General features: G+C 34.0%; 1 protein-coding gene across 1 annotated transcript; it reads right to left on the bottom strand.

Moving 5' to 3' along the window:
- Positions 1–557: 557 nt before the first annotated feature.
- Positions 558–5,087, bottom strand: LOC132190589 (GDSL esterase/lipase At1g29670-like). Its single transcript, XM_059605624.1, has 5 exons — positions 4,788–5,087; positions 4,566–4,690; positions 3,586–3,834; positions 1,893–2,142; positions 558–977 (listed from the first exon to the last, which is right to left on the bottom strand). The coding sequence occupies exons 1-5, from the start codon at positions 5,044–5,046 to the stop codon at positions 760–762; spliced, it is 1,101 nt and encodes a 366-aa protein (XP_059461607.1). The 5' UTR covers positions 5,047–5,087; the 3' UTR covers positions 558–759.
- Positions 5,088–27,361: the final 22,274 nt, after the last annotated feature.

Here is a 27,361-nt window from a genome sequence, read left to right as displayed (position 1 = left end):
GAAAGAAATCAAAGTTTGATACACTAAAGCGAAAGATTTTGAACAATGACAAAGTGTTTGCAAAAGGCATGTAAGTTCGTGTGAGGTAAGTAAAGTTTCCCTTATCTATTTCCATTTTATTGGCTTGTATATGTGTGGAGTTGGATTTTAGTCCTTTCAGTAACGATGCATGGTCATCTTGGACTCTCCATTATAAATGAAATAGATGGTCATGACTGAAAGAGAGTATCAATTTAATAGTTAGGATCCTCTTCATTTAATAGTGCACATCATTCTACAATTATTTAACTTTTTAAAAAAATGTTGTATCAGAACTAAAGGTGTTGAGATCGACCCTGAATTCTGTCAAATAATTTTTTATTTAAATTAAATATTTCACGTGTTGGGCCTCACCTATTAAAAGAGAGTTTGAGCCCACAAGTGAGAGAGAGTGTTAAAATAATAATTAAGTGATTAAATTTATTTCTTCCTATTAGTTTAAGCTTTTGGGACAAGTGATAATTTAACAATGTAGACATTGATTTCATACACCATCAAATATAAAAAACTTGAAATCATAATCATAAAATAAATAGTATCAATTTTATTTCAAATAGAGAAAATTTGTCTCCATGTGTGTTGCATTTAGGTGACAATTTAGAACAAAAAAAATCTAATTATTTCTTTATTATGGGTATTATTTTCAGGACACTCAGAACTAAAATCCAAGCAATGATTATTTATATATTATAGAATTGAAACAAGAATCTTGTTCCCGTATCAGTGTTGTGCGAGGTGGCTGATATCAAATGGATAAGCATCACTTGGAGACTCAGCTTTGTATGCTCTTCCCGCGTACACCGAAGCAACAATTTGAGTGGGGTGGATTGAATCATAAAATGCATATTGGCTCCGGTTACCGCATGTACTTCCGAATGGGACGCACTGCCCAGTAATGCTCGACGCTTTACAGCAGGAAACATTGGAAACCAACGAAGCTGATACAAAATTCCATCTCAATCTCACAATACCGTAAATCTATAATACTGGTAATTTAGAGTCGGATTAAGAATTTAGAGGTGGCTGATATCAAATTTTACTAAAAAATTTGGTATGTTTAGTAAAAAATTTTAAAAATACTTATTTAACCCACGAAAATGCACTTATGAAAAAGCTTAAAAATGAATTTTAATTTTTTTATTTTAAAAAAAAGAACTATATATATATATATATATATATATATATATATTTTTTTTTTTCAAGGCAATTCTAAAGAAGCTCTGAGTGCCATTTATGATTGCGTTAAAAAGTTAAAAAAATGCTTTTAGTACTTAAAAAGCCATACCAAATAAAAAGAGGATGGGTTTGGTAAAAAACTTCAAAAATACTTATTTAATTTTTTTACTCTAAAAGGTCGAAAATGCACATTTAAAAATAAATTTCTTCTTTTTATCTAAAAGGCTTTATTTTTTAACGTAGTTCTACAGATATTATTAAGAGTATGTTTGAGATTGTATTTGAGAAATATAACGTTTAAGTCAAAAATCGATTTTTAGCAAAAGCTTAATTTTTTATCTTTTGCCAAAAGTGCCTTTTGGCAATTTTTTTTTTTTGGCTTTTTGGAGCCTTAAAAGCGTTTTCAATTTTTTTTTTTTACCAAACGGACAATTTTTTCATCAAACAAACTTTTTTAGTGTTAAACGTAGTTTTAGGTCTCTCAAACTCACACCCAAACATGTCCTTAGAGTAAAAAAAGTCAAAGAAATACTTTTAAAATTTTGTAAGAAACAGGTCAACTTTTGTTTGGCACAACTTTTTAGGTATTAATTTTTTTTTAAAGAAAAATACTTTTTAAGTTATCTACCATAATCCCAAACATAATCTAATTTATTGAGTTGATAAAGGTCATATACCAAGAAGCGGACTGGTCGACCCGATTGCAGTAGAGTTTATGAAGATAAAAGAAGCACCGGTTAGATTGTGATTGAGAGCAGCCACGTGTGATTTAAGCCCAACATTGAAAAGTTCAACGGCGTTGTTGATGTTGTCCACGCAGGCAGAGCCATTTGTTCCACTTCCACATGAGCTCCGTATGAATGGAATACTCCCAATCGCGCCCAGCCCGAAAACGGCAAATTTCCTTGCCCCATACTTGTACAAACTCTATCATCATCAACACATCCAAATATTTGCTTCATCAGTTTTTCAAAATGAAAAGTTTCAAAAAAAAATTGTTGTTCCTCACCCATTCAAACCTAAAAGCTCTAATTGCATAAAAGTTTTATAGTCCCTGCTGGTGTTGGCTAGCACAAGCAAACAGGTTAGTCAAATAGAAATGAGAAATAAATAGATTGATAGGACAAAAAAAAAAAAAAAAAAGAGTGGTTTGCCAAACGGGCATCCAGAAAATTTTTGTACATAGGTTTACTTTTTTTTCATTGGTATTTTATAAGAAATTATAGTTATTTAGTTGTTATTTAATAACAATAGTTATTTAATTGTAGACTGAAATATTTTTTTTAAATTTTTATTTGATATTTATAGCTCGGAATAGTCTTTAGTTAATAGAAAATAACCAAAAAATAAATAAAAAAAATATCGCGAGAACTGGAAAAAAAAATAAAATAAAATAAAAAAGTTTTGGTTGGCCCCTTACCATAAGACATTTTGGCTTTCATCCCCAATTATCGCTCATTTTGCACTGATACTTTCAAATTTTAAAAAGTGACATTAGGGCCTCCAATAGCTTGGAGGAGTAAGATAAATATATATATATATATATATATATATATATATATATTTTCAGAATAGTACTCCTCCCCCACCTTCGTCCAAATAGATGAGTTGGGTACTCTGAGATGGAACAGTTTCGTTCTCTGATCAGATGGTTGGGTGTTTTGCAATGAGGGAGGAGAGATGGTGGGTTTCGTTCTCAGGCCGATTTTCAAAGCCACCGACAGTTTAAATGGCTCAGATGGGAATCAAAATATTAATGGTTGAATTTCATAGGAGCTCTCTGTTGAATTTCATTTTGAGTTAGAACAGAGAGTTGCTACGTTTCTATAGTTGAATTTGTTATAAATTTCCTCTTTCCTTAAGCTTGAGAAGATAGCGGTTGTCTTTGTGTTTGAATTTCATTCTGAATCATAGTATTGCAACAGAGAGATGCTATAGAGAGAGACCAAGAAAATAGTAGGGCTAAAAAATAATAAAATAGACATTAAAAAATAATATTTAAAGAAAACAAATAGTGTAATAAATAATTCACTGGAGTTTGTATTAAAATGTTGATAGTTAACTTTTTAATACAAACTCTAGTGGACTATCTTGATAGTTCGAATCCCTCTCCTCACTCTTGTGCAGATATGTTAAAAAAAAAAAAAAAAATTAGTAGTTAAAATAAAATAAAATGTATATTTTGAGAGTTATCTTAAGAATCCTATATTCAATGTAAGTTATAGGAAAATGTAAATTTAATCACTCAATCAATAAGTTATAGGAAAATGTAAATTTATTCTGTTATCGACTTAATATTTAGGTTCGTAACACACTACTACTATTAAGAGATAAAACGAGCTGCAAAAAGTATGAAGAAAACGTGCTAACCGTTAATTGCTGAGATAATTGGTCATTGAGAACGACAGCGTATTGCTGTGGGGTGTAAATGGTGCTAGTTGGGTAGTACTGTGGCAAAAAGTAGTTATTAAGATAGTCATTGCTACCAATTGTAACAACATATATGCACTTGCTTAGGTACTCTGCAGTTGATTTGTTATGATTTCCCAACATCTGCTTGATCTTCGACACCGTAATCTGGTGATTTTTCAACTGCCTATCCATGCTTATCCGATCACCCTGCAATGATATTGAACCAAATTATATATTATTCACTTGGCAGTGTTTTAAATTCTTCTTTGGATGTGTTTTATACTGGAAGCCATGCATGCCGCCGTTACAATACTGTAGAAGAGAAAGAGATCGATGAGGCATAAGGATTACATCTGGTACTGTGTTGTATATTAAACAATAGGAGAAACTTTATAAATGTCAGGTCCCTCAACTTGTACACATTTTGAGAAAATCAACAGCAGCAAGAAAACAAGCAGCATCCCGTCAGTTTTTGGTGTTAAACTCTTAACGGAAGCTATTAAAAATGAGAAGTGTTAGGGAGCCAAACAAATGAACCTAGAAAAATTTTCAAACTGACGTGGCAAACTATGAGTAGCAGACAAAGGAGATTGCATTTTTTTTTTTATTAATTTAAAAAACCCTTGCCACGTCTGTTTGAAAATTTTTCTAGGTTCATTTGTTTGGCTCTCTAGCACTTCTCATTAAAAATACTAAAAATAGCCTTGATTTTTTTTTTTTAATTAATTTAAAATGAAGGGTAAATTTAGAATTTTATAAAATTTTCAGGGGTATAAAAGTTATTTCATCACTTTTACCCTCTGTTTTAACTCTCAATGAGGGAGATTGCATCAAATTAAAAGTTTAAATGGTGAAATTGAGAGTTTTTAAACTTTAAAAAAATATCCTCTAAATGCGTAGAAATTGAAAAAATCTTTCAGAAGTTTCTCGTACTGTACCTGGGTTTGTCCAGTTTCGTTGCGAATTCCCGCTGCGCCAGATGCATAATTGACACCTTTGAGTATTTCCCTGCCTCTAGCAGTAGCGAAGGGTGGAATGAAATTGACAAATCCCAGAGATTCAGCTGTAATGGGAGAAAGTGTTCAAAATTAAGCATATATATCATACTTTGGCAACCATATAATAATATATAATGTAATGAGAAAGAGCAAAATGCAGACCAATGAAATCGACGATATTACGACCGTTGGTAAACCTTCCCGTAGACCCCATGGGGAAATCAATACCATAGGGTGGATAATTGGCTTTTGCCAAAGTCAGAAGATTGTTGTTGTTCCCATCATCCGACAAAGAGTCCCCAAAAACGAAGAGACAAGGTACTTGTGGCTTCCCATCTGCATTACAACGTTGTTGCATGTTTGATAGCACCAAGAAAACAAGCAGCATCCACAACATTGTCTCATTTATCTGAGATGCCATTGAAACTCTGAGAAACTGGGAAAGGAGAATATAAGGTGAAATCCAAGAGGAGAAGAACTAGTCTTTATAAAGAACTTGAATAAAGAATTCTTTCGAATAAAGAATTTTATGCACGATTAAAGGACCCATTAAACCCTATAAGAATATTGATTATAGAAGCTATGTATTGACCAAAATACAAAAATATTGATTATAGTTAAAGAGTTAAATTCATTTTCCACATGATTGAGTTTGATTATAGTTTAAAAATATCGAGGGAATTTAACATGTCATGGTCTTGAATATATGAAACTCGAACATTTAGAAAATGCATTTAATTTTGGTACACTTTACTTCCTCAAAGTTTATGGCCACCTCCGGAGTTTTAATTTTTGCAATTCATCCCTCAAAGTTTAAATTTTTTGCAATTCGGCCATTCCATCAGTCAAAGTCATTTTGACTAATGGAACAGTGATCACGTGCTATACACGTGATCACTGCTAGCCTTTTTGTACCCAAAATGCCCCCATCTCCTTCAGCATTCCACAAACAACTTGAATAAAGAATTTTATGCTCTATTAATGGACCCATTAAACCCTATAAGAATATTGATTATAGAAGCTATGTATTGACCAAAATACAAAAATATTGATTATAGTTAAAGAGCTAAATTCATTTTCCACATGTTTGAGTTTGATTATAGTTTAAAAATATCGAGGAAATTTAACCTGTCATGGTCTTGAATACATGAAACTCGGACATTTGATAAATGCATTTAATCTTTAGGAAAAACTACACTTTACCCCCTCAAAGTATGTGGCTACCTCCAAAATTTTAATTTTTGCAATTCATCCCCCAAAGTTTCAATTTTTTGTAATTCTGTCATTCCGTCAGTCAAAGCCGTTTTGACTAATAGAATAGTGATCACGTGCAATACACGTGATCACTGCCAGCCTTTTTGTACCCAAAATGCCCCAATCTCCTTTAGCGTTCCACAAACAACTTGAATAAAGAATTCTTACGAATAAAGACTTTTCTGCACTATTAATGGACCCATTAAACCCTATAAGAATATTGATTATAGAAGCTATGTATTGACCAAAATACAAAAATATTGATTATAGTTAAAGAGTTAAATTCATTTTCCACATATTTGAGTTTGATTATAGTTTAAAAATATCGTGGGAATTTAACATGTCATGGTCTTGAATATATGAAACTCGAACATGTAGAAAATGCATTTAATTTTTAGGGAAAAGTACACTTTACTTCCTCAAAATTTGTGGCCACCTCCGGAGTTTTAATTTTTGCAATTCATCCCTCAAAGTTTAAATTATTTGCAATTCGGCCATTCCATCAGTCAAAGTCATTTTGACTAATGGAACAGTGATCACGTTCTATACACGTGATCACTGCAAGCCTTTTTGTACCCAAAATGCCCCCATCTCCTTCAGCATTCCACAAACAACTTGAATAAAGAATTTTATGCTCTATTAATGGACCCATTAAACCCTATAAGAATATTGATTATAGAAGCTATGTATTGACCAAAATACAAAAATATTGATTATAGTTAAAGAGCTAAATTCATTTTCCACATGTTTGAGTTTGATTATAGTTTAAAAATATCGAGGAAATTTAACCTGTCATGGTCTTGAATACATGAAACTAGGACATTTGAAAAATGCATTTAATCTTTAGGAAAAACTACACTTTACCCCCTCAAAGTATGTGGCTACCTCCAAAATTTTAATTTTTGCAATCCATCCCCCAAAGTTTCAATTTTTTGTCATTCAGCCATTTCGTCAGTCAAAGCCGTTTTGACTAATAGAATAGTGACCACGTGCAATACACGTGATCACTGCCAGCCTTTTTGTATCCAAAATGCCCCCATCTCCTTCAGCGTTCCACAAACAACTTGAATAAAGAATTCTTATGAATAAAGAATTTTATGCACTATTAATGGACCCATTAAACCCTATAAGAATATTGATTACAGAAGCTATGTATTGACCCAAAATACAAAAATATTGATTATAGTTAAAGAGTTAAATTCATTTTCCACAAGTTTGCGTTTGATTATAGTTTAAAACTATCGAGGGAATTTAACCTGTCATGGTCTTGAATATATGAAACTCGGACATTTGAAAAATGCATTTAATTTTTAGGAAAAACTACACTTTACCCCCTCAAAGTTCGTGGCCACCTCCAAAGTTTTAATTTTTGCAATCCATCCCTCAAAGTTTCAATTTTTTGTAATTTGGCCATTCCGTCAGTCAAAGCCGTTTTGACTAATGGAACAGTGATCACGTGCGATACACGTGATCACTGCCGGCATTTTTGCACCCAAAATGCACCCATCTCCTTCAGCGTTCCACAAACAACTTGAATAAAGAATTCTTACGAATAAAGAATTTTATGCACTATTAATGGACCCATTAAACCCTATAAGAATATTGATTATAGAAGCTATGTATTGACCAAAATACAAAAATATTGATTATAGTTAAACAGTTAAATTCATTTTCCACATGTTTTAGTTTGATTATAGTTTAAAAATATCTAGGGAATTTAACTTGTCATGGTCTTGAATATATGAAATTCGGACATTTGGAAAATGTATTTAATTTTTAGGAAAAAATACAGTTTACCCCCTCAAAGTTTGTTGTCACCTTCAAAGTTTGAAATTTTGCAATTCATCCCTCAAAGTTTCAATTTTTTACAATTCGGCCATTCTGTTAGTTAAAGCCGTTTTGACTAATGGAACAGTGATCACGTGCGATACACGTGATCACTGCCAGCATTTTTGTACCCAAAATGCCCCAATCTCCTTTAGCGTTCCACAAACAACTTGAATAAAGAATTCTTACGAATAAAGACTTTTATGCACTATTAATGGACCCATTAAACCCTATAAGAATATTGATTATAGAAGCTATGTATTGACCAAAATACAAAAATATTGATTATAGTTAAAGAGTAAAATTCATTTTCCACATGATTGAGTTTGATTATAGTTTAAAAATATCGAGGGAATTTAACATGTCATGGTCTTGAATATATGAAACTCGAACATTTAGAAAATGCATTTAATTTTGGTACACTTTCCTTCCTCAAAGTTTGTGGCCACCTACGGAGTTTTAATTTTGCAATTTATCCCTCAAAGTTTAAATTTTTTGCAATTCGGCCATTCCATCAGTCAAAGTCATTTTGACTAATGGAACAGTGATCACGTGCTATACACGTGATCACTGCTAGCCTTTTTGTACCCAAAATGCCCCCATCTCCTTCAGCATTCCACAAACAACTTGAATAAAGAATTTTATGCTCTATTAATGGACCCATTAAACCCTATAAGAATATTGATTATAGAAGCTATGTATTGACCAAAATACAAAAATATTGATTATAGTTAAAGAGCTAAATTCATTTTCCACATGTTTGAGTTTGATTATAGTTTAAAAATATCGAGGAAATTTAACCTGTCATGGTCTTGAATACATGAAACTAGGACATTTGAAAAATGCATTTAATCTTTAGGAAAAACTACACTTTACCCCCTCAAAGTATGTGGCTACCTCCAAAATTTTAATTTTTGCAATCCATCCCCCAAAGTTTCAATTTTTTGTCATTCAGCCATTTCGTCAGTCAAAGCCGTTTTGACTAATAGAATAGTGACCACGTGCAATACACGTGATCATTGCCAGCCTTTTTGTATCCAAAATGCCCCCATCTCCTTCAGCGTTCCACAAACAACTTGAATAAAGAATTCTTATGAATAAAGAATTTTATGCACTATTAATGGACCCATTAAACCCTATAAGAATATTGATTACAGAAGCTATGTATTGACCCAAAATACAAAAATATTGATTATAGTTAAAGAGTTAAATTCATTTTCCACAAGTTTGCTTTTGATTATAGTTTAAAACTATCGAGGGAATTTAACCTGTCATGGTCTTGAATATATGAAACTCGGACATTTGAAAAATGCATTTAATTTTTAGGAAAAACTACACTTTACCCCCTCAAAGTTCGTGGCCACCTCCAAAGTTTTAATTTTTGCAATCCATCCCTCAAAGTTTCAATTTTTTGTAATTTGGCCATTCCGTCAGTCAAAGCCGTTTTGACTAATGGAACAGTGATCACGTGCGATACACGTGATCACTGCCGGCATTTTTGCACCCAAAATGCACCCATCTCCTTCAGCGTTCCACAAACAACTTGAATAAAGAATTCTTACGAATAAAGAATTTTATGCACTATTAATGGACCCATTAAACCCTATAAGAATATTGATTATAGAAGCTATGTATTGACCAAAATACAAAAATATTGATTATAGTTAAAGAGTTAAATTCATTTTCCACATGTTTTAGTTTGATTATAGTTTAAAAATATCTAGGGAATTTAACTTGTCATGGTCTTGAATATATGAAATTCGGACATTTGGAAAATGTATTTAATTTTTAGGAAAAAATACAGTTTACCCCCTCAAAGTTTGTTGTCACCTTCAAAGTTTGAAATTTTGCAATTCATCCCTCAAAGTTTCAATTTTTTACAATTCGGCCATTATGTCAGTTAAAGCCGTTTTGACTAATGGAACAGTGATCACGTGCGATACACGTGATCACTGCCAGCATTTTTGTACCCAAAATGCCCCAATCTCCTTTAGCGTTCCACAAACAACTTGAATAAAGAATTCTTACGAATAAAGACTTTTATGCACTATTAATGGACCCATTAAACCCTATAAGAATATTGATTATAGAAGCTATGTATTGACCAAAATACAAAAATATTGATTATAGTTAAAGAGTAAAATTCATTTTCCACATGATTGAGTTTGATTATAGTTTAAAAATATCGAGGGAATTTAACATGTCATGGTGTTGAATATATGAAACTCGAACATTTAGAAAATGCATTTAATTTTGGTACACTTTCCTTCCTCAAAGTTTGTGGCCACCTCCGGAGTTTTAATTTTTGCAATTCATCCCTCAAAGTCTAAATTTTTTGCAATTCGGCCATTCCATTAGTCAAAGTCGTTTTGACTAATGGAACAGTGATCACGTGCTATACACGTGATCACTGCTAGCCTTTTTGTACCCAAAATGCCCCCATCTCCTTCAGTATTCCACAAACAACTTGAATAAAGAATTTTATGCTCTATTAATGGACCCATTAAACCCTATAAGAATATTGATTATAGAAGCTATGTATTGACCAAAATACAAAAATATTGATTATAGTTAAAGAGCTAAATTCATTTTCCACATGTTTGAGTTTGATTATAGTTTAAAAATATCGAGGAAATTTAACCTGTCATGGTCTTGAATAAATGAAACTCGGACATTTGAAAAATGCATTTAATCTTTAGGAAAAACTACACTTTACCTCCTCAAAGTATGTGGCTACCTCCAAAATTTTAATTTTTGCAATCCATCCCCCAAAGTTTCAATTTTTTGTCATTCAGCCATTTCGTCAGTCAAAGCCGTTTTGACTAATAGAATAGTGACCACGTGCAATACACGTGATCACTGCCAGCCTTTTTGTATCCAAAATGCCCCCATCTCCTTCAGCGTTCCACAAACAACTTGAATAAAGAATTCTTATGAATAAAGAATTTTATGCACTATTAATGGACCCATTAAACCCTATAAGAATATTGATTACAGAAGCTATGTATTGACCCAAAATACAAAAATATTGATTATAGTTAAAGAGTTAAATTCATTTTCCACAAGTTTGCGTTTGATTATAGTTTAAAACTATCGAGGGAATTTAACCTGTCATGGTCTTGAATATATGAAACTCGGACATTTGAAAAATGCATTTAATTTTTAGGAAAAACTACACTTTACCCCCTCAAAGTTCGTGGCCACCTCCAAAGTTTTAATTTTTGCAATCCATCCCTCAAAGTTTCAATTTTTTGTAATTCGGCCATCCCGTCAGTCAAAGCCGTTTTGACTAATGGAACAGTGATCACGTGCGATACACGTGATCACTGCCGGCATTTTTGCACCCAAAATGCGCCCATCTCCTTCAGCGTTCCACAAACAACTTGAATAAAGAATTCTTACGAATAAAGAATTTTATGCACTATTAATGGACCCATTAAACCCTATAAGAATATTGATTATAGAAGCTATGTATTGACCAAAATACAAAAATATTGATTATAGTTAAACAGTTAAATTCATTTTCCACATGTTTTAGTTTGATTATAGTTTAAAAATATCTAGGGAATTTAACTTGTCATGGTCTTGAATATATGAAATTCGGACATTTGGAAAATGTATTTAATTTTTAGGAAAAAAAACAGTTTACTCCCTCAAAGTTTGTTGTCACCTTCAAAGTTTGAAATTTTGCAATTCATCCCTCAAAGTTTCAATTTTTTACAATTCGGCCATTCTGTCAGTTAAAGCCGTTTTGACTAATGGAACAGTGATCACGTTCGATACACGTGATCACTGCCACCATTTTTGTACCCAAAATGCCCCAATCTCCTTTAGCGTTCCACAAACAACTTGAATAAAGAATTCTTACGAATAAAGACTTTTATGCACTATTAATGGAACCATTAAACCCTATAAGAATATTGATTATAGAAGCTATGTATTGACCAAAATACAAAAATTTTGATTATAGCTAAAGAGTTAAATTCATTTTCCACATGTTTGAGTTTGATTATAGTTTAAAAATATCGAGAGAATTTAACATGTCATGGTCTTGAAAATATGAAACTCAGACATTTGGAAAATGCATTTAATTTTTAGGGAAAACTACACTTTATTCCCTCAAAGTTTGTGGTCACCTTCAAAGTTTTAATATTTGCAATTCATCCCTCAAAGTTTGAATTTTTTACAATTTGGCCATTTTGTCAGTCAAAGCATTTTTGACTGTCAAAGCATTTTTGACTAATAGAACAGTGATCATGTGCGATACACGTGATCACTGCTGGCCTTTTTTTTCCCAAAATGCCCCCATCTCCTTCAGCGTTCCACAAACTAGAGGCTTTGGCACCAGGGACTCTTGGACAATTCAAGCTACCTACAGGAATCATAGAGCATTCTAGCTGAGGTCTCTGCATGTTCCTCCCAGTGATGCAATTTCCAGAGAAATCGAACGCTGAGTCACGTGATTGGTATAGCGTTTTTCTTCCTACAAAATTCTTGAAATGCATGATTCGAATCTAGGGGAGGAAAACATGTTTCTCGCTTGGCTCCTGAGAAAATGGAGGATTGGTATAGCGTTTTTCACGCTTCAAAATTTGGGAAATAATAGTTATAATATACTAATTAATAATTTAAAAAATTAGCACAACCTCAAGTCAGCGAGGGCGTACAGCTCTATTGCAATAATTAATAATTAAGCGGTGGTTTTTAATTTTCTTAGCTACCAAACACAGAAATCTCAGATTCTTACTTTCCTACCGTTTCTCGGCAACCAAACGGGACCTAATTTTCAGTGTCCGACACGCCGACAGATATATTACCACCCATTTCAACCCCGGAATCTAAACCCCCGAATTTGGATCCAAAAGTTTAGATCTTTGATCAAAGAGAACCAATCCGAGATATTGAATTTGTGGTTAAAGCTTGAATTTGAACCTGAATTTGTAAATTTTCTAGGAGAGATTAAGGGAAAGAAATGCAATGTCAACCCCAGAACTGGAATTCAAATTCATGGAATTTCAAGTCCTGGTTAATGGTAGATCCGACGGCGGAGAAGACGTAGTTCTTTCCAAGCCACGTCTAGGAGTTCAGAACCATCAGAGTTCAGAACTACATTAATACGAGAAAGAATCTGAGCTTTGAGGATGAAGGGTTTAGGGGCAATGTTGGTTAAAAAAGGCCAGAACGTGGTCACCGGCTTTGGCTGACGGAATGACTGAATTGTAAAAAAATTGTAACTTTGGAAATAGATTATAAAAATTGAAACTTTAAAGATCGAATTAAAAATGATCCCAAACTTTAAGGGAGTAAAGTGTAATTTTTACTAATTTTTAACTATAATCAATATTTTTCTATCTATTCTTTATGTCCTTCCGGGGTTAATTTAATTTTCTAGGTTAGTGGGGGACATCTTAATTACCAAGGAAAGGGGTTGTGCAAATTTGACTAAAAGCTAATTAGGTGTAGAGCATTGTGAGCAGTGAGCACATGTAAATTAGACCCCTTGTATTGGGAGTACTGTTTGATATGTTATTTAAAACAAAATTCTCGGTTCTTTTCTCTTAGTTCCCCAAACTATCAAAAGTTGTCGGTGTTTCTTCTAATGACAAAAATACTTTTAATATAATCAAAATTCAAAACTCAAAATTTAAAACAAAATCCTAAAATTAATTTTTATTTCTTATTTTTTAAAAAATATATATATAAAAAACATGGAGTATAATAAAGAGTATTTTTGTCTTATTGCATAAAATTTAAGGTTCTTTTTATCTTTTTACTCGCGTTGGGGTGGACATTGAAAAGTTTTCTGTAGTTTAAGATGGACACTGCCCCAATTGAAATTTTGCAAGAAACAATGTCAATTATTTAATAGTTAGAAAAGGATATGCGGACTTTTTCTTACTCAATAATTACCAATTAATTCAAACAAAAAATTGAAGGCAATTAACAACTACCTCATAATCAATCCCATCGATTACAATACTAAATAATAAAAAATAATTAAAAAAAGAGAGAGAGAGAGAGAGAGAGAGAGAGAAAGATGATGAGGACCCTTATGCATGTTAGAATTACTGTTCATGACAACTACGAAAAAACTGGCTATTAACGTTTGGATCCAGCTTAGGTGCGGTAATGCAAAACTACCGCACCATGCGGTAGCTCAATAGGTCGTTTTGGGTAATAAAAAATTAATTTTTTAAAGTATTAATATAAAATTAATTAAATATTAAAAAAAATCAATTATTAAAAAATTAAAACAATTAAAACAATTAAAAAAGAAAAAGAAAAATCAAAAGGGGTGGAGGAACCACTCCCATGGGTTTTGGCCACCTCCTAAACCCATTTCCACCACTTTCAGTTTTCTTTACACCATCAACAATCCTCTTTTGATTCCTCCTCACTACAAAAAATCAATTTTTTGTTGACACAAGTTTCCTGACGTGTTAGACCATCTAACACGTCAGGAAATCCTCTTGATGAGGCATTTTTGATGTGTTTCATGCGTGAAAAATATGGGTGTCAGGAAATGAAAATTTCTGACGTGCCAATTTTAACACGTCAGAAAATTGGCACGTCAAAAATTTTCCTGACGTGTCACTTTCTGACACGTCAATAATTACTGACGTGTCAAAATTTGACATGTCAGTAATTTTTTTTAATTGAAAGAAAATCCAGAAAAAAATTAAAAAAATAAAAATTATTTATTTTTAAAAAATTTTAAATTTCCTGACGTGTCAATTTTAACACGTCAAAAAATTTAAAATTATTAAAAAATAATAATTTTTCTTTTTTTTTTTAATTTTTTTTTCTGGATTTTTTTTTAATTAAAAATATTTTTTTAATTCTGGAACAGTACGTCTTCTCCTCCAGCTCTCCCTGATCTCTTCCTTCCTCCATTTTCACTCTCTCTCTCTCTCTCTTCTTTCCTCCATTTTCACTCTCTTTTCTCTCTTCTTTCCTTCATTTTCAAAAACCCAAACCCAAAAAATAATAAAAAATCAAAAACCCAAATAAAAAAATAAACCTTATCCTTCTTCGATCTTCTTCTCTTCAAATCAAAAATCTCCCTTCTTCGATCCTCTTCTCTTTTCCCTTTTTTTTTTTTTTTTTTTGCTGCTTCGATCTCTTCTCCTTTTTTTTTTTTTTTTTGGCTGCTTTTCTGGATCTTTTGATCTTCTCCCATTTTTTTCTTTTTCTTCTTCTTCCTCAATCTTCTTTTTCTCCTTTTCTTCTTCGCTCTAGAGGAGCTGGTGGCCGGCTGGATGTGCAGAGAGAAGAGGCTAGGGAGATTGAGAAAGGAGAGAGAGAGCTGCGTTTGGAAATAAAAGAAAATGGATTAAAGAAGATGAATATATTATAAAGGAAAAAGAAGAGGGAAAGAAGATAGGGAAAAAGAGGGAAAAAGTTGAAAATCCCGCTTGTTTTTTGATATCAGGTTTCTGACGTGCTAAAATTAGCACGTCAGGAATCTGACATAAAAAAAAAAAAAAAAGGTGAATATATATAATATAAATAAACCTAATATAAAAAATATTTATTTATTTATTTATTTCTGAAACATATAATATATATATATATTTAAAAGAATTCCTGACGTGCCAAATATGGCACGTCAGGCTTTCTTTTATTTTATTCTTTTTTTTTTTGTCTTCATTATTCTTCTTCTCTCCCTTTCTTAATTAATTCATTCTTCTTCTCTCCCCCTTTTTTTTTTCTCTCTCTCTTTGCACGTAGGCTTCTATTCTTCTAATTTTTTTTTTCCTTTTCTTTTTCCTGCCCCAAGTTCTAACACACCGTAGTGTGCACGTACAATACCCTGCAATTTTTTTTTTCCTTCTCTCTCTGTACGCTAGCTTCTAGCTATCTTCTTCATTTTAATTTTTTTTTTTTTCAATTCCTAATGTGCTGAAACTAGCACGTCAGAAATTTCTGACGTGCTAGTTTTAGCACGTCAGGAAGCTGTAAAAAAAAATTGAAATATATATAATATAAACATATTTTTTAATATATCACGTCAGAAACCTGATATATTAAAAAAAAAAAATTGAATTTAAATTTCCTGATTTGACACGTCAGGAAATACTAATGTCTTGAATGTAACACGTCAATAAATATTGACGTGTCAAATTCAACACGTCAAAAAAAAATTTGTTGACGTGCCAGTTTTGGCACGTCAACATTTACTGACGTGGCAAAAAAATGGTACTGTTTGCCACGTCAAAAAATGGCCTTTTTTTTGTAGTGCCTCCTCCTCTATCCAGCTTCCCGAAGAACCCACCATTCCCAATGGTTCTCTCTCTCTCTCCCTCTCTCACTCTTAAACTTTGATTTATGAGTTTTGTGCAATTCAGGAGGCGTCTTTCTCTCCTCCATGGCCAGCACCGCCTCGCTTTGAAGATTTTCCACCACCCCAATACCATTCCCTGCGGCCTGCCCATTGCTTTTCTTTGGAGACTTCTCTTAGAATACAAAATCAGAATGAAAATGGTTGGAAGATGAAGTACAACAACACTCTTATCTCACAGAAAGAGATAGACAAGTTCCCAAAGCAAAAAAGCTAAAAAGCTTGTGGGATATGGTGGTGAGGAAGCAAGAAAAGCGGATCCATGGTTTTTGGAGAATTTCCCCAAGGATCTCCCTCGAGAAAAGCTGGAGCCACCCCTTTTCTTTTTCTTTTTCTTTTATTTGTTTAATACTTTTAATTTTTTAATTTTTTAATTTTAATTTTTCTTTTTCTTTAAAAATATTAATTTTTTATTGCCCAAAACGACCCAAACGGCTACCGCATGGTGCGGTAGTTTTGCACTACCGCACCTAAGCCGGATCCTTAACGTTGTTTGTTTTAGCGTTGTTTCACAAAAATGACACTAATCACTGTCTTTTCTTGCTAAAAGACGCTAATTAGTGTAATTTATAAAACCTGACATAAAACTTGCATTATTTTCAACAAACGACGTTAATTCTACACAATTAAACATCGTGTTTATTAAATATTGTAAAATAATTGTCAATTGAAGTTGTAGTTCTATAAATGATATTAAAAAAATAATTGGGACATTGTCCCAATTGAAAGGTTTTTAGCAACCTTTCACAAAAAACAAATCTAATGTATGAGCTTGACCTTCCACAAAAACTACTTGTGTTGAGTTGGAGACCACTGGTGTGTTAGATGGTGCAAAACGAATAGTAGCCATTAATGTTGATATAGGGCAAGCTAGTAGGATTTTTGGGACTAGGATCCTCTCTAGAGCCGGTTGTTTATAAGATGATGGCTAAATGGTAATTTTACTTTTTATTTGGACATTTTTGCCCTCATCTTATAAGCAACCGGTTCCTCTCTAGTTGTTTTGAAATGAAGAGGATCCTATTGAAGATTTTTTAGGGGTAAACATGTACGTGCAGCTAATATAAGGGTTTTTGGGCGTAAAGTTGTCCAAAGAAAAGGTAGGTGGCAAGATTCAAAGAGATATTTTCCTCAAAATTGTTGTTTACCGCATAAATATTCTACAATATTCAAAAAACATGCCTTTAGTCTTAGGCAAGGGTAATTCTAGAAGTCTATCCTGTATATCTCAAAACATGATGTGACTTTTAAAATAACCATTTGATGAAAATTCAACAATGATCTATCACGAGCTCAATGGTGATTTTAAAAGCAATATTATTTTTAAAGGGACACAAAAGAGACTTTTAGAATTACCTTTGCCCAAAGCTCAAGGCATGTATTTTGAATTTTGAAGAATATTTATGCGGGTTGCCCAAATCTTCTCCTCGTTTGGAAAATCCCTAGTATGCGATTTGAATCCAACAATTCTCCCTCTTTCCTTCAAAATATCTCTGCCTCATATGACAAAGTGTGTGGATCATGAGGATAGCTCTAGTGAGGAGATGAAGATGAAGCAAAGGAATTTCTTAAACAACACGTTAGTCTACAACCAGAGGTCGTATAGGAAGCAGAGGATAGCGAATCGAGCAGCCTGGGGCTCCATATCCTCCCATATTTTGGTCTCAACCAAAGCGGTCGATGAAGAAGACTAAAAGAATACACATATTGTGTAATATTCTCAAAAATAATAAATAGATAATATTTTCAAGTTAAATGGACACAATCATACACACAAAGATTTGTTTACAATGTGAAAAACCATTTGAACACATTAAAGGGAAAAACCATTCCAAGGTAACCAAACTTGGGAAATCACTATGATGAAGATCTAGATTACATACATAAGGGAAACTTACAACCCGATGTAACTCCCTAAACTCTGTAAGACAGCAACCTGTTCGGGACGCCTCCAAGCTCGACAATCTTCACTTAGCCCATTTCGTCATCATCTTCCTCGATAACCTTTTCAATGATTACAACAAAGACAAACCTACAATATGAAACCAATGAAGCAAGAAAACCTCTAGAGTCCAATCTAGGCAAAATGCTATACTCTTGCTTAACATTGAGAAAGAAGCCAAAATCACTATATAAACCTTCCCATAAACAGTGTAATGAATTATGCAAAACTGTTCATATGTAGGGCATTTCGTTAGAATGAAATGATGACGAAAATCCATATCAATGTTTCTGTCAGGTTGTTCTAATGATGAGATCATAACGATCTAAGAATCTGGGATTTTGTCAGGATGAATGTAAGAATGTGATGACAAATTGCCACTAGCTAAGTTTGTCCTGTCGTCCTCATGACGAGATCCTGATGAAGATTGGACAAGAGCTTCTATATCACTTCGTCATGATGGGATTTTGACGTCTTCATGAAGAAATCTTACAGAGAGATTATCTTGGAACTTGCCACTTTCATCGCAACGGAATCCTGACGAGATACAAACGAAACAAAATACAAGCTTCAAGAACATTTAACTATTTCGTCATGACAGAATACTAATGTCATGATGATGAAACTTGTTAGGTTGATTTTGGCCTTATTCAATGATCAAAATATATGTTTGTAATTTCCCACTTCTTCCCCATGTGTCGGGGTAAAGATTGGAACTGTTTTGGGTTTTATCATTAAATGGCCAAAGGGGAGATTGTTAGGTTTAGTTTGACTTTATTTAATGATCAAAACATTTGCTTATAATTTCCCATTTTTCCCCAAGTGTCGGGGTGAAGATTGGATATTTCATAGAGTTCTTTGCCTTCCCCGTTGGATGGGCGGTTAGAAGGGGCAAGTCATGGGGCTGAAGGATAGCTCCCTTTTTTCTCGTCTAATGGCACGTCAGAACGGGCTTATGACGGGACATAACAGGAGGCTCCTTGTTTTCTCACTAGATGGCACGTCAGGACAAACTCATGACGGTACTGAAGGAAAGCTTTTTGCTTTCTTGTCAGATGGCACATCATGACGAGCTCTTGACAGGACTCCAGAAGAGGCTCTCAACTTTCTCGTTGGATGGAACATCATGACAAGCTCATGACAGGTATTCATATATATAGTTTTGTTCCTTGAGTCTTAACGCAAATTAAGTCCCGTTATAACGAGAAGATTTCATTTTGTTTTTCCTGTTAGAACGCGAGTTATTTCATGTTATGACACAAGGAAAGGAAGCTACAGATTTATAAATCCCTTTCTTGTTTTCAGAACTCTTTCAACCTCTCTATTTCCATTTATGCTCTGTTGCATGTCTTATTGCATTCTAGTGCATGTTTGGGTATTTTCATTTTGTTTATTTTTGTGCCTTTTTTTTTTTTTTTGGGTTTGAAGCTCATTTTTTATGAGCGCCTTTCTTTGGGAGTGCTCTCTCCCTAGATCATAGTTGAGTGCTTTCTTCATACACTTCTTATGCTCTTTGTGAATCTCTCAATATTACTAACTTGTATTATGCTGGTTATTGAAGTTGTCTTCTATGATGGTTTGAGAGTTTATGTGTGTGCTTTGATGCTTAATGTTCATTTTAAGCCTTGTCATAATTATGCACACCGTTTCACAAGTTTTGAGGGATTTCAAATCTGTTAGTTTGGGCAAAAACTCTTATGAGTATTTTTGGTTTTCCCTGTGCAAATTGACCTTGCAAGTCAACCTTGAAACTTAATTGTTCATGGCATCACCTCATTTAGTGACAAGCAAATGTGATCAAAGATCAAATATTTATCTTCTTGAAAATTTCATTGAATAAACATGTATATTATCTTGCTTATGAATCCTTATAGAAAAATCTAGTGCCATAATATTTGCGGAAAAGGGTGAAACATCTACGGGATTTAATTTGTAAAAATTCTCTTGGACAATTAAAGAGGAATGGGTGTATGAATTTTTGTTAAAGTTGAGGAAAAAAGGTTGACTTTTGCATTAAGAGCTGCCATTTTTCTTATGAGATGTGATTGCTCCATGCCTATGTGACTTGTTCCCTCTCTTGTGAAATGGTTCACCCACATCACTATGTCATGTTTTACCGTGCTCATTTGCATAATTGTCATAAGCATGTTTTTGATAAACTATCATGTTTGTTCATACTTGGACTAAATTGAAGTACATATTAGTTTTTGATGAGATAATTTCTCTCATGATTTAATAAATGTTTGTAGTAAGTGCATACGTTGATTGGCCAAGAGTATTTGAGTTTGTTTGTTGAAAAAAAAAAAGAGGGGGGGGGGGGGGGGGGGGAGGGGTGAAGAGGATTGTTTCCTGTCTTCACGTCAAAACAAGAATGTTCTCCCGTCTTAACGGGAATGTGTTTAGTGTTCTGTTTTAATGGGAATCCTTTTCCATCAAAACGAGATTACTATGTGTTTTTTGCTATTCTCGTCTTCTTGTCTTGATGTGAATTGTTTTTGTTAAAAAGGGATTTTGAAGATAAATAGTCACAACGCCTGACATTCTGTCCTTTTATAAAAACTCTTGATTGCTTCACTCAAGCTCTCTCTCCCAAAGGTTTTTCGGCATTGTCTCTCTTGTTTCCAAGTGTTCTTGTGAAGCTTTTCATTCTCAGTCATCCTCAATTAGGCTTGTGCCTCTTCTCTTCCTTCGTTGTTGAGTTGAAATTTGGGTTTCTCCTTATTTGGCATATAGACATTTATTGTTTGAACGAATTTTTGTTATTCTTAATCTCTCTAAATGCTTGCACATGTTTCTCCCATTTGGTTGGGTTTATGCTTTACTGATTGGCATTTATTGATTATGAAGTTTTGTTTTGGCTTCAAATTCTTGAGGTTGTTGGGTTTTTTTTTTTTTTTTTGGTTTTTAAAGTTTTGAAAACTTGAGTTTATTTTGGGTTTTCATGTTTTTGAAAACAAATTCTTGAATGTTTTCATCCTCTCAACATGCTTTTAGTCTATTCTGCTCGTTTCTCAATTTATATTTAGTCTCTAATCTATGGGTTGGTCTTTCTTGAAGGTGTATGTCTTTTATGATTCTTGTGCATTTTTGTACACACTGTGACTGTAATAGGTGCTCTCTTTCATATCATTATCACAAGTATGTTCTTGTGGTTCTTTGAAAGGGGTATGCGTTTTCTTGAAAAGAAAGTATGTTGTTTCAAAACATGATTGAGATGTGTTTTTCCTCAATCTTTGTCTAATCTCAACAAAATTTGTGTTATTGTTTCAAAACCTTTTTGTTGATTGTGTGTGCTTGCATTTAGAGTTTGGATTATGTTTTGAATCTCTCTTTATGTATTCTAGAATTCTAGTACCATTCTTCTCTATTTTGGTTGTCTCTTTTTGAAGGTGGTTGTTAGTTAAGTCCCTTACCTTCCTATGATAGGTTGAGTTTTTTTTTTTTTTTTTTTTTTTTTTTTTTTTTTAAGGTTGTCTGGATTGTGTTTTTCTTAGTTCTTTGTAGATATGTCATCAAAGACTTCTACCAAAGGCAAGAAATCCTCTAGAGCTGGAAAGAAAGTGACAAATAGTTCAAATGTGATAGACCATCCTGTCAAAAGTGCTTGAGTGGCTATTGGTCCTACTCCTCCTGTGACTCATTCAGCAGTTGAAGCTGGTGAAGCTGCTTTTGCTAGAAGCTTTAAGACTAGCGAATGAACAACAAGGGTCACTATTCCCAAATCAAATGCATAAGCCATTTATATAACCAAAACAAATGCGTAAGCAGTTTATATAAGGAAAATAAAAGGCTATGGTTAAAAGTAACCAACACAAAACTAAAGAACATTCACACAACCACAACACAAGATTTTGTTGACGAAGTGGAAAGTCCTTTGAGCACCTCAAGGGAAAAACTACTCCAGGGCAGCCAAACCCAGGAAATCATTATATGAAGATTCACAGTTATAGACCAGACAATACTTGATAAGCATTGAATGTTACACATTCAAGCCCCTTAACTTGCATATCTTAATTCCTTAGCATTGTTATTTGTTTGATTTTTGTTTTGTTTTTGTGGTTCAAATTTTAATTGCCAAAGCATTGAAAATTGGGCTTAAAAGGCAAAACTTGACACATTCTAGTACCACGATCGAGCGCAGCTGCACTTGGGATTGAGCATGCATGCGCTCGAGCACATGCAGTCTAGGATCGAGTGTACCTGTGCTTGAGCGCATCTTCCTAAGCTCAAGTGCACATGAGCGTACAGTGTACGGCAAGAATCCTTTTACAGCTTGGAATTGGTTTTCAGTCTCCTAATTGGACTTGGAGCTTAATCTCCGGTTTTCCTAGGGTTTCAAGGGTTTTTAGGGTTCTCCAAATCCCTATAAATAGGCCTCTAAACATTGTAAACAAACACATCGCTTCCTAGAGCTAAAATCAGAAATTTGTCTTTGGAGCTTAGAAGATCATGAGTGGCTAAAACCCTTCGTGGGGCATTGATGTAACCCTATCTAAGCACAATGGTTTGATTGTATTTAATTTATAGATTTATGATTTATGCATGTTGGTTGTATAATTATGAGAATTGCTACAATTGATTTTGTTATTAACGTTTAATGCAATTGTTCTTAAATTTCAAAATCAATATGAGTAAAATTCTTATCTTGTCTTAGAAAGTGTTTTTACTTGTATTGAACTCAAATCATTCTTATTTTTGTGATCATTGGGAAGGTGATTGTACAACGGTTTTTAATTGACATATGATTAATAGGATTAGATAGGCCACACCTAGGGAAGACGGATCGTACTACACCCTAGTTTAGTGTAAGTTAGGTAGAAGGTTCGTGCCAACCGAAGATGGGTTATGCTATTCCATTAATTGTATGAAACTTTTTTAAGAATTAGATAATTTATACTTAGGGAAGATGAGTTGTACTGCATCTTAGTGGTTAGGTGGACGGTCCGTGCCAACCGAAGATAGATTATCCTAATTCTTTAATAAGATATTTTCTTGTTTGTTTATAGCATGCATAGAATGAATTTCTTGGATTAAATATGGTTAACCATTGATGTGTGAATAGTGGTAAAGTCAATACCCTACTCTCTCTCTCATAGTTTACTTTCTCTTTTGCGTTTATTTTATGCATTCAAATTTACACAAATCAAATCAATTCTCTTTAGATTAAGTTAATTTTAATTCTTCTAAATTTGATAACAAAATCCCTACAGTCCTTGTGGTTCGATACCCTCAATATAGCCCTCTCATACGGGATTCGTCTTATTGCGAGTGATAATTTTATAATTGATATTTTTGGTCACCAAAATACCACAACAATACTCACTCCCTGGAGGACCTCTACACTTAGTAAGAACAACAAGCTTCCCAGCTTGTCTCCATCATGGCCACCTTCATGCAGCGCATCTCCTTACTGACCCTTCGGTAGACTTCTTTGCTATTGAGTGATATGTATGGTATAGTTTGAAATCAAAAACAAAAACCCCAAGTAGTGGAAAGCTTCAAGCAATTTAGGAACTCCACTTGGTACAAAAAATGGTGAAGGGTATCACTTCCATGAGTGATAGTAGCAGCCCTTTCTTCACTGGGAGCCTCCAAGCTTAGGGGAGCACTAATGGAAAATGGAGGGGTTCAAAGAGTTCTGCAGAAAATGAGACAGGTATTTATAGATCTGAAATTTTAATTATTTCCGTCTTTCTCCGTTCTGACGGGAATGCCAAAATATGTATTTTGAGCCATTCCCGTCATAACGGGAGTTAATCCTCGTTAGGACGCAATGAGTAAAAAATCGATCTAAATACCGGTCACGAGCCCATCATAAAGCATCTTTTAGCGAGAAAACAGTAGCTTCAACTTTGGCCTTGTCACATGTCCCATTCTAACGAGGTTCCTGACGAGCAAACAGTAACTTCCCGTTACATGTCCCGTCCTGATGAGGAACCAGTAGCGTCCCGTTACATGTCTCGTTCTGATAAGGTTCCTGATGAGTGTTATGCTAAATACTACCTAAATTAATAGACAATATTCGGTACGTTTTACTCACAAGTGCACAAGATCAAAACGATAGTATAGCAGGCGAATACGAGATCATTCCCAAAAGAATTTGTAAATTATGCTTAGAATGTATTTTCCTATTTAATTAACATAATTAAATAGATGTCAAATATTTAATTGAATTACTGAAATAAAAATAAAAGATTAATTGAAAACATTAAGACTAAAAAGAATTAGGGTTTCGAAATCCACCGTTAACCATACTCAAATAAGATTAACAATACGCCAATATTCCAATTATATGTACATATTCAATATTTGCCAACCTAAGGGCATGATATTTACTCTAATTCTTTTCTTTCCAAAAGAAAACATAAATCTATGGAAATTGACAACCACATGAAGCCTAGGGTACGGTATCTACTTCCGGTTCTCCATGTTGATTAAGCCAAGAACCTGTAATAGGGTTCTTTTGTCACTTTATTAAGCCTAGGTCTCGATCATCCAAATTGACTTAAATAACATAAATTCAACACACATGCATATGAAGAATTCGATCAAACAAGAATTAATCAAGTTAAATATCCAAAAGATAATTGTAGCAGAAACACCAATACTCTAGTCTTACAGAGACATGAATAGGGCTTCAAACTAGCCCTAATTAAATTACTAACTACAAAACAAAAATAAAAGGGAAGTGAAGAAAAACTCAAACTCTTCTTGATCTAGCCTTCAGTTCTTTTCCAGAGTTTGTGTCTGTTACTCCACACATTTTCCTAGAGGCTTAGTGGTCTATTTATAGGATTAGGAAAACCTTAGAAGCCTAGAAACCCTAATAAACTCGTAGGTCTAAGTTTCAGTTCAATTAGGATAGTGAAATCCAACTCTGATGTGGAAAAGGAGTCTTGGCGCGTCTGGGCCGCACGAGTGCGCTCGATTGCTGGAGGTGTGCGCTCGATCGCATGCCTGCGATCGATCCCTTGTGTTGGGCGCTCAAGCACATCCTGTGTAACACCCCGGTCCCATATTGGGAAGATGAGAAGAAGCCTACATAGAGTGGGTGATTTATAAAGATAGTCATGGGTGCTAAGTCTCACATTGCCTAGTTACTAGGTGAAACTTTATAATGAATTCTAGGGAAGCTCCAAATTGACTAGTCCTTTTGGGATAATAGCCCAGATGTGGCTAGCGCTTTTTCCTAGGTCATTACAAGTGGTATCAAAGCCACCTAGTAACCCCAGGTCATGTGGAACTAAAGCACTGCATGACGTGGACCTGACGAGGACGTCAAGAGTTTAAGAGGGGGAGTTTGTAACACCCCGATCCCATATTGGGAAGATGAGAAGAAGTCCACATAGAGTGGATGATTTATAGAGATAGTCATGGGTGCTAAGTCCCACATTGCGTAGTTACTAGGTGAAACTGGGCTTTATAATGAATTCTAGGGAAACTCTAAATTGACTAGTCCTTTTGGAGTAATAATGCAGATGTGGCTAGCACTTTTCCCTGGGTCATTACATCCTGCGCTCATGCCTGGCTTCATATCTGATCGAGCGTTGGTGCACTCAATCCTGGCTGTCTTGCGCTCGAGCCTAGATTAGGCTGCAATTGATCCTATGGCTTCCAGCTTTTTCCCAATTTGTCCTTTAAGTCTGAAACTTGCCAGAAACACATGTTTTTATTCAAAAACCCTAAAAACATAAGAAAACACAAAAAGGAAACAAAACATCAAATAATAACAAAACTAAGAGCCTAACGTATATAAATTAAGGGGCTAAAATATGTATATTTTAGCCCTTATCACACCCGCAAACTTACATATTGTTAGTCTCTTAGCAATAGAAAACTAAAAAAACAAAAAAAACAAAAACAAAAAAAAAAAAACAAAAAAAATAATCATTCTTTCGTGGGATGTACTATTGCATTGAGGGTATGCAACAAGCCGTTTAAACCCATAGGCATCTCTAGTTGAACGAGTGGAGTCTTGTGAAGGTTTAACAGAAATGTTATCCACAAACATTATGCAAACATGTTTTCCCCAAAATTAAAGTATCACTCCAAACACTTATTTTTATTCATTAGCATGCTTAAAAGGATAAACTCCATCTTCATAATGAATTGGAGCTCCAAAGTCTAACCACTTATAAAAGACAGGCTAAGGCATCACCAGTTCAATTTAGTATAAATTGAACTAACACATAACTATGAAGCTTCCAAAATTTGCAATGTGCAATGACTCAATACCTCAAAGTTCACTGGGATTCTTATCGGAATTAATAACCAAGGCATACTTTCTTTCTTTCTTTCTTTTTGGGCCAGGCTTTGTAATGCTTAGTTCCCTTAAGCTTTCTAATTGACCCATGTAACAAGTGTTAAGCCAATGATTCCAAAACTAGATGGTTTTAGGGCATTAGGTGTACAGACACCCATAAGGACTTACTAATTTGAGTCAAAAAGGATACGAAACTAAGCTAGCCATGACATTAATCAAATCAAAATTTTTACCTTTTGACGTGAATACTCATTGCTTAATGAGGCAAGAGGTCCAATTACTTAGTGCAAATCTCACAATGATCAATTATATATATATGTCAAAATATTCATTTAAAAGGTCTCCCAGCTTACTCAAGACATTAAAACATACACAATCAGATTCACATGTCGTACCCCACAAATTATGTACTAATGTGCTTATGGCAATTTAAAATCAAAACAAGTAAATTCTCAAATGCCAAAAGTAAGTAATCAGACTTAAGAAATTCCAACCATCAGATCATGTGTTCAACATTTTAAGCTCACCAATGAAATTCAAATCATAGTTTCTAGATCAACCAAACTCTCAGGAATAACATGAACATGCAATTTTAAAATTTTAAAATTTTTGAACATTTTAAAATTTTGACAAAGTGTGAACTATGTGTGTGTCTCCCATTCCCCCAAACATGAATTGCACATTGTCCTCAATGTGTAAAAAAAAATGGAAAGATCATACCTGGGAGATGAGAAAACTAGTTAGACGAAGGTATGGCTCGTAGCATACTCCCAAACTTGAGTGTAAGACACTTTTTGATGGAATGGTTTGTCTCCCAAGAGCGCTAAGTTTTCATTTTTTAGCCAAACTAGGTGACTCTCATACATGAAGTGGCTTCAGTACCACTGTTCGCAATAGGTGTGCTCGATTCCTTCTGTAGTGGTTCAAGTGCTATTGGTAGTAGCTGCAATACTACTATTCTTGTGAGAATGCTAGTTGGACTGGGTATGGCTCATTGCATACCCTCAAACTTGTAAGAGCACTTGTCCGAACGGCCCAAAGATGAAGCCTTGGAGTGCTAGAATGTTGCTGTTGGACCCTGGTAGGTATTGTATGGAATAATGGATAAA

The sequence above is a fragment of the Corylus avellana genome, chromosome 9 (genome assembly GCF_965113065.1).
Source record: "Corylus avellana chromosome 9, dhCorAvel1.hap1.2, whole genome shotgun sequence".
Classification (NCBI taxonomy): Eukaryota; Viridiplantae; Streptophyta; class Magnoliopsida; order Fagales; family Betulaceae; genus Corylus; species Corylus avellana.
This window is presented reverse-complemented; position numbering and strand designations above follow the sequence as displayed.